Here is an 8,700-nt window from a genome sequence, read left to right as displayed (position 1 = left end):
AGTCCCCACCCTGAGCATTGCCCCGCCCAAGTCCCCGCCCCTCGAGCATCATGCTGCCCCAGCCCCCGACAGCGAGCGCCACCCAAGCCCCGCCCCCTGAGCGGCACCCCGCCCAGTCCCCACCCTGAGCATTGCCCCGCCCAAGACCCCGCCCCCGAGCGTCACCCAAGCCCCGCCCCCTGAGCGGCACCCCGCCCAGTCCCCACCCTGAGCATTGCCCCGCCCAAGTCCCCGCCCCTCGAGCGTCATGCTGCCCAAGGCCCCGCCCCCGAGCGTCACCCAAGCCCCGCCCCCCGAGCGGCGCCCCGCCCAGTCCCCACCCTGAGCGGCGCCCCACCCACATCCCCGCCCCCCGAGCGGCGCCCCGCCCAAGTCCCCGCCCCAGCCGAGCACCGCCCAAGTCCCCGCCCCCCCAACACGGCACCCCGCCTCCTAAGACCCGCCTCCCCCCAGCGCCGCCTGGCCAAACAAAAACAATAAACCCAACCCCCGAGTGCCCCCCTCCCAAGGTGCCGCCCCAGCCCGTGCTTGGTAGGCTGGTGCCTGGAGCCGGCCCTGATCCCATGTACTGAACAACCCTTTGCTGTTAGTTGTTGTGCCTTGGCTAGTTGCTCTTCACGTTCATTTTTGGCCTCTGCCCTATACTTTTCATTGGACTTGCCAGAGTTTACGCTTCTTTGTCTTTTCCTCACTAGGATTTGACTTGCCAATTGTGAAAGGTGCCTTTTTAATGATCTTAGAAAGGCTCTAGCGGCTGCACCAGCGCGAGCCTCTCCTAAACAAGGCCTGCCATTTTACTTGCACCTGGCAACTACTCCAGCAAGCACTGGAGCTGTTTTGCTGCAAAACAAATTGGCCAGGTGAGACCGATGGCCTATGGTTCCAAAACTCTCAGTGAGGTGGAGGCGAGGTTTTCAGCTTGCGAACGTGAGGTATTCGCCCTGGTATGGTCCCTAACACATTGGGAATATTTAAGTGGCACAGCTCTCATTGTGGTGAGGACATGCCATACTCCAGTAAAATATGTCATCTCTGGAAGAATTAATGAGGGAAGGGTATCCTCTCCCCGGCTGGCGGGATGGACTCTAAGTCTGGTCAATCGGGATATTCGTACTGAGAAGATCCCCCCCATACGAGAATCCTTCCCTATGCTCCGATTACCGCAGGAGATGAGCACGAATGTCCGTTGCCAGATCCTGATTTAGACTTACTATCTCCATTCTTCTTAGCAACATCCTGGGAAGAAGTACAAGGAAAAGGGTTAACACTCTGGGCAGTTGATGGGAGTGCTTGTCACCACGAAGGGCATCCTGTTGCAGGGTTTGCTGCAATCCAGGAGGGGACACAGCAAGTGGTGCAGGGTACGGTGAGGCCGCCGTCAGCACAAGCTGCACAATGAATTGCGGTCCTGGCAGTATCGTCTGGGGTAGCACCTGAGGAAAACATCTGTCTGTGTTCTGCTTCTAGTTGGGTGGTTCAAGCCCTTCCCATCTGGAAGAAAAGAGTTCAAAGTAAAAGCCCATACGAAGGGGGTCGGTTCTGGCCACGCTTGACAATCAGGCCAATCAGCTAGCAAAACAAGCTGCTAGGTTAGGATCAGCATATACATGGGATAAGACCCAATTTCAGCTGCTGTAGTTAAGATGCCGTCTCCAGATGTGTCAGCAGGCCATGGCATCTTGACCCTGCAAAACAGGATAATGATCTCCAAGCCCTTTTAACAGCAGGGAAACATCAAGGATATGTAAGGACAAAAACGGATTGATTATAGCAACATCACCAAACTGTGAATTACCTGTACTGGTTATGCCAATAACTCCACGAAAAGAACTAATAACTGTAGCTCATGGCCAGGGTCACTATGCTGCGTCCAAAACTTTGGAACGGGTGTCTAAGTGGCGTGGTTGCCTAACATAAAGGAGGAAATACTGGAACAAACCTTTTCTCGATTTGGTATCCCATCAGAAATAGATTCAGACAGAGGACCACACTTTGTGGGTGAAGTCACAAAGCGCTGTGTGCGGCCTTAAACATCAAACAGCGGTTGCACATAGCTGCTCACCCGCAAAGTCTGTTATCGTCGAGAGGCTAATAGAGCCATGAAAACTGCTCTTAGAAAAGTAATAGATGTGCAAGGAAGGGATTGGGATAGCAAACTCCCATATATCCTAGCGGCCATGCGATCTACTAGAACTGTGTGAGGGTTTTCACCGCACGAGATGCTAACTGGGAGAATTATGCACACCCCTGAACTTTAGTGGGTGGGAGGAGTTCCACCGGATGAGTACCTTCCCAGGGTGCAAATAGACTTATACATGTCACAGTTGCTAGACACCATCAGCAGTCTTCAACATCGAGTAGCTCCTCAACTAAAAGCTAATAACCAAGTCATTAGTGCTTGGTTAGGCCACATTAATGATGTAGGATGGGTGGTTGGTACAAAGGTAATGTTTAGGTATTATATAGAAAAGGCCATGTCCTTAGTCCTCGTTGGGTGGGTCCAGTTATCATAACAAACGGAGCAAGTGCCTCTGTATATCAGGTTCAAATACCAGCAAAGAAGGGGATCAAATTAAAGTGATTCCATAGCAGCCAGGTAAAGGAATGGAAAGGAAATCAACCCATTTAACTGTGCCAATCATATTTTCTCTTCCATTCCTAGATCGACATGACCGCCATCATCCTATTCTCTATGTATATAGGTTGCACTGTATTTGTTAAGGTTTGGTTAATTGATTTGGTTGAAGGTGACCATCTGTTCTGTATAACAGGGAGTCATTATGCCACAGAGGATCCCATGGCCACCCTGGATCCTTTGGAACAAAATGACCCCATTTCTGTTTTAATGATCAAGGAAGAACCGTGCTGTGTGCTCAAGTGGGTCAAAGAAAGATCGAACAAGGCAGGTATATTTCAAGCAGTAATTTCAGAAATGTGCCTTAACTATCAGGCTGCACCTGTGGGATGCAGAGAAAAACAGAAATGTCATGTAAGTGGGATATAGTAAAACCTCTTTTGGGAATTGTACCAAACTTAGGGTGCCCAACAGTTCTCAGATTTGCGGTTGCATTAAATTGGAAGTACCTGAGCATGTACCATGGGGTGGGTTTCTGGAAATATATCAGCTCCTTGGGTTCATGAAAGACCTAGTGCCATGTTCAGAATTAGTACTCCAGCACAGTCCTTCCTTCTCGGCTCTCAATGTACTGTTGTATCCACACCTTCTTGCGATAGTTCGTCTATGCAGGGAAATGGATGTAAAGCAGGAAGAGTCTTTTCATTGTAAAACTTTCTACTGCAGTAAGATCAAGGTTAAATTTTCCCGTAAATAGTTAGACTTGTATAGGGAGGTTTAAAATGAATGTTACAACGGCAGACTCTGGTAAATGGTCTATGGTAGGTCCGTATGGAATAAGAGTATACCAATTTGTTTTGGTTCTTCCTTCTCCTATTCCTAGTTTAACTGGTCCCGTGGTAATTAGGAAGAAGCAAATCAAACAGTTATTACACATCCCCAGTCTGCGATAAGGAATGTTTTAATCAGCACTACCCCCTCTGTAATACTATGGTTGTATTTGGGTTCAATGCAAATTTTTCGCCATGTGACAATTTATTCATCGGGTGGGTCATAATTTGGCAAAGCCACAGGTGTCGGCAGTTACATCTTTTAAAACAGGTGTAACACCGACAAGAGGGGAAATGTTAATTTCAGTATACATGTTTGCCGAATTATTCTGTATAAAAGTTAAAATAAGTTCTGTAAATCAAAAGGCCATTTTGTTTTGGTAAAGGACAAGGCGACCTCCATTGGGGTCAGGTTCTTGTTCCTCAGTACCTAGAAAAGGCGGGAAAGTGGGAAGAGCAGGAATCTGACCTTGCCCAGCAACAGCTCCCTACAGAGACCAATGAGGGAGGGGCCAGGGCACTGGCTCTTGAGCTTTTGAGCTGTCAGAGGTGCAGGTGGCTGCTCTCTCCTGGTGCGGTACAATCTTGCCACTGGCTATGGGCCTGCAATAGCTACTTACTAATTAAGTTGGGGTTGTTTGTTTGTTGTTTTGGGAAAGCAAACTTGCATACACGGACCTGGTCCGATTAGTTAGATCAATCGTGCACTCAGGACGACGCAAAGCGGGTTAGGGTGGGAGTTAAGATAGGGATACGTACCTGTCTGTTTCATCTGTTGTCCACGGTCAGTGTTCACTACTGGCTTCTCTTTTCTGGATCCTGCACCCCTTTATCGCTGATGTCTGTAAAGATAGAACATCTTGTATTATAAGTGCCTGTGTGTTATTCCGAATCTCCAGAATCAGTAATCCATTCCCCTTTCCATTCCTTCCTCTCCCCTTAGCAAATAAAGTGTTGTTGTTTTATTTTATAGCTTTGTGTGTGTGGAGTTCATTAAAGTCAGCTCTGATAGATGGCCTTAAAAGGGGGACTCAGCGGGAGATAAACTGTAAGGCTCCCCGAGATCTTCTGATCAGATCGGCCTAGAGAGATAAAAATCCTTACGCTTGTTGAACCTCATCAGATCTCTTTTGGCCCAGTCCTTCTTGAGAGTGGGAAGGGGCTGGGACAGCAGCTTAAAGCCACATCTCCCCAGGGCAGCACAGCACAGCGTGCAGCGCAGGGGGCACATTTCAGTTAGTTTCACTTTGTGCAACTTAACCCTGAGGTTCTCAGCCCTGTGAATGAGACTGTGGAATTACCCAGCCCGTGGGAAAGACTGTGAGTGTAAAATATTCCCCAGGGTTGTTCCATCCCTGGGGGACCATCTGCCTCTGGAGGCTGGGGATGGAATCAGGACCTTTCACTGCCAGGCTTCTGCTTATGACCAGGACTACGTCAGCCGTGATCAAGTCTAAACAGTGACTTCCAATGAGCCTTAGCCCACCGACTGTTGTTAACGGGCAAGGCGGAAAGGCCTCAATTTACAACAATGGCCTAATTTTGGGTACCTCAGTTTCTCCCTTTGAACTACAGGACTGCAGGGAACTTGTTCCAACTGCAGCCACAGCTGCATGTGGAGTCCTTGGGCACTGCAGGTGTCCAGCCCCTACGCATGTAAAGGCAGGATCCCATATTTGGATCTGACATCAAGAGACATTCTTGAAATCTGGCCCCAGCCCACCACTGTGCTCTGCCTCCCATGCTGCCCAGGGTGGGCCAAAGGGGCTGTAGGGAAGGGGTAAAGCCCTCCCCCACCCTGGGAAATTCCTCCCACACAGGTGCCACTTGTGCCTCCCCCCAGCAGCTGTAGGCACAAGGAGTGCTCGGGGAGGGGGGAGCAGGGATAGAGGGGTGTGACCAGGGTGAAGCTGCACCTCAGTTTTATACAGGGCCGCCGAGAGGGGGGGGCAAGAGGGGCAATTTGCCCCAGGCCCCGGGCCCCGCAGGGGCCCCTACGAGAGTTTTTCGGGGCCCCTGGAGCAGGGTCCTTCACTCGCTCCGGGAGCCCCGGAAAACTCTTGCGGGGCCGGGCCCTTGGAGCTTCTTCTGCTCCCGGTCTTCGGCGGCGGGGAATCCTTCCGCTCTGGGGTGGAAGGACCCTCTGCTGGCGAATTACTGCCGAAGCGGGACCCGCCGCCGACGTGCAGCCCGGTCTTCGGCGGTAATTCGGCAGCAGGGGGTCCCCGCCACGGGTCTCCGGGGCACTTCGGTGGCGGGTCATGAAACGGAAGGGCCCCCCGCCACCAAATTACCGCCGAAGTGGGGGCCCCTGCCGCCGAAGACCCCAGGCCCCCGGAATCCTCTGGGCGGCCCTGGTTTTATACCCTGGCAAAGCCACTAACACCATTAAAATGAGTGCAGCACACTACTCAGCTGAGCTGCAACCTCTATATTAACCATGTAGTTAAAGTGCTGCAGCGTCGTACTCAGGGAACTAGCAGCATCTGCAGCAGCATCTCTGCTCAGCCCAGCTTCCCCAGCACAGCTGAATTCCCTCCTTCTCCCAGACGGCTGCTTTCCCGACTCCTGCCCCAGTCCCCTCGGGCTGCTCCCAGATCCCCTCCTGCAGTGGAATGGACACGTGGCCTGAGAGCCCTGGACACTGGATTTCTCTGTTCACCCCACACCATGGACCCTGCAGGAGCGCTAGTGCAAGCTCCCCTCACCCGCTGCCCTTGATCACTGGTTTGCAGCCCCCAGCTGGGGGAAAGCTCATTCTCCATGGACCAATGAGTCCCTGGTCTCTCTGCTGGGACTCACAGACAGGGAGAAAATCGGTGCAGGCCTTGCTGGGTGTGGTTACGGGTGACGGGGTCACCTACCCCACTAGGGCCCAGGCCGAGATCCCAGCACATTCCACGCTAGCCCCTGACCTGCCATCAGATGGACTTTCAGCTTCTGTCCCTGTGGTGGGGGGAGGCATTGGGTCATTGCCCTGGGGGAGCTGCTGGGCGAGGGAGGCGATTTACCTGCTCACAGACCCAATGGGCTAGTTTTACTTTGGTTATTATAGTTGAAAAGTCATGGAAGATGGGAGAGATTCCAGCAGACTGGAAAAGGGCAAATGTAGTTCCCATATATGAAAAAGGAAATAAGGACAAGCCAGGCAGTTACAGACCAGTCAGCTTAACTTCTGCACCAGGGAAGATAATGCAGCAAACAATTCAGGAATCCATCTGAAAACATCTAGAAGATAATAGGGAGAGAAGCAATAGCCAGCTTGGATTTATCAAGGACAAGTTGTGTCAAACCAGCCCCCGACAGCTTTCTTTGACTGGGTAACAAACCTTGCGGATGGGGGGAAGCGGCAGATATGGTTTATCTAGACTTTAGGAAGGCTTTCAATGCAGTCTCACATGACCTTCTCCTTAACAAACTAGGGAAATACAACCTAGATGGAACTACTCTAAGGTGGGTGCATAACTGGTTGGGAAACTGTTCCCAGAGAGTAGTTATCAGTGGTTCACAGTCAGGCCGGAAGGGCATAAGGAGTGGGGTCCCACCATGCTCAGCTCTGGGTCCAGTTCTGTTCAATATCTTCATTCATGATTTAGATCCTGGCATAGAGAGTACAGTTACATAGTTTCAGAGCAGCAGCCGTGTTAGTCTGTATCCACAAAAAGAACAGGAGTACTTGTGGAACCTTAGAGACTAACAAATTTATTTGAGCATTAAGCCACTGAGCCATCCCACCCCCACTCCAGGGGCAGCCATGTGCTGGGAATGACGCAGGGCAACAATTTCCCACCTACACAAGGACAAATCGCTGCAGATAACACGGGTGGAAAATGCCCCTCACGAGAGAAGATTTTAAACTGACGTTTGAGACTCATGGGGAGAACGGGGGAAATCGGGGGAGACGGGAGAGCTGATCATTGGAGGGGAAAGGGGGGAAATCGCCCCAGATTTTATAGCCCCGTGTGAGACACTGAGCGAGAAAAGGGGCAGAACTAGAGAGAATTTGTATCGGGGGCGAGAGCCAAGTGGCACAAACAGGGACAGGATCCAATTAACCCCCCTCCCCCCTACCCCCGCCCACCACTTCTCCCCCCACTTGGGAATGTCCTGGCTGCACAGAGACAGATCAACCCCCCCCCCGCGTCCCACTGACCTTCCCCCCCCTCCAACTCCAGCTTCTCCCCTCCCTGCCTGACACCCCCCATCTCCCCCCACACCACAGGGGATCCCCCCCCGCCAGGCCCCAGTCTCTGCCCCCCAAATCCCAGCGATGCCGGGGGCAGCTCCTGCTGCAGCTCCACTGGGGCTGAGGCAGCTCTGAGGCTTCTCCCGGGTTCCCCGGGGCAGAGTCACTTTCCTGCCCAGCCCCAGTGCCCCCCCCCCGGGGTCTCTCACTCCAAGGGGGCTCCGTGGGAGGCTGGACACCAGGGATGCAGGACGGCAGGAATGGGGGTGACAGGCCTCCTGTTCCTCAGTCTCACGGCGGGACCCAGGGGGTTCGTCGCTCTCCGGCTCGGGAGCACTGGGAAGACCCGACCGTGGAGGGGCCGTCGCTGGGGGGGGGACGGCCCCGCGCAGGCGCTGAGCACGTCCTTATATCACTTCTGTGGCGGGAAAAGGGCTGAGGAGATGGAACGCTGAGGGCTGGTTTTGGCGGGAAAAACCGGTTTGGACTGGTTTGAGCCTGTCCCCTGATGGTAAACAAGTCCCCTCTCAGAGATGGAGTCCAGGGGTCAATAGTTCATATGCTCCAGATTGGATCTTATTTTAAAGCCAGTGATTTACTTCGTAGACATCTTATTAACCAACTAATGGAACCTATTCAACAGTTCATACTTCTCACACCTAACAATGAGATAAAAAAAAGAACACAGACAAGCCTTGTCAGTAACAGCTAATGTCCCAACTGGGACGCACGTGAGCTTGTTGCAGAGCTGCTGCTCAGGGATGGGAACCTCCTGGCACCCCAGCCTCCAAAATCACTCAGGCTGCACTTTCTGCACGACTAGGTGCTGGCTGAGGGGGGCGTGGGAATTGGTGGCCTCTGCTGCAGGTGATGAGAATCGCAGGTATTTAAAGCCATGGCCTAGAGGAGGGAAGTGCCTAACTCCAGAGTCTGCAGCTGCCTAGGGCCAGGGCTGAGGATTTAGAGCCCCTAGTGCTGCCGTTGCAAGGTTCAAGCACGCTCAGCCCTGGCATTGCCACCCTCCTGCGGCTAGTAGCTGCAGCTGGCTAAGGCTGGCCTCTGGGAACTGGCCCCATGGCTGTAGCCAGAGAAGCTGCAGGTGGCTCTGT

General features: G+C 52.7%; 1 protein-coding gene and 1 long non-coding RNA gene across 2 annotated transcripts in view; one reads left to right on the top strand and one right to left on the bottom strand.

Moving 5' to 3' along the window:
* The window catches only part of LOC120385157 (anoctamin-7-like), a 39,071-nt gene extending 38,161 nt beyond the window's left edge, over positions 1-910 (top strand). Inside the window, exon 9 of the mRNA XM_039504280.1 lies at positions 696-910. Coding sequence (XP_039360214.1) covers positions 696-702 — 7 coding nt within the window. The 3' untranslated portion in view covers positions 703-910. The remainder of the gene's footprint in view (positions 1-695) is intronic.
* On the bottom strand, positions 861-5,224 carry LOC120385172. The gene is made up of 3 exons (XR_005589323.1): positions 4,165-5,224; positions 3,085-3,239; positions 861-1,491 (listed from the first exon to the last, which is right to left on the bottom strand). It is a non-coding gene; the product is annotated as an uncharacterized LOC120385172 (long non-coding RNA).
* Between the last annotated feature and the right edge of the window lie 3,476 nt (positions 5,225-8,700).

The sequence above is a fragment of the Mauremys reevesii genome, linkage group 17, assembly GCF_016161935.1.
Source record: "Mauremys reevesii isolate NIE-2019 linkage group 17, ASM1616193v1, whole genome shotgun sequence".
In the NCBI taxonomy this organism is placed as follows: domain Eukaryota; kingdom Metazoa; phylum Chordata; order Testudines; family Geoemydidae; genus Mauremys; species Mauremys reevesii.
The sequence above is the reverse complement of the archived record's forward strand: the minus strand, read 5'-3'. Positions and strand labels throughout refer to the sequence as shown.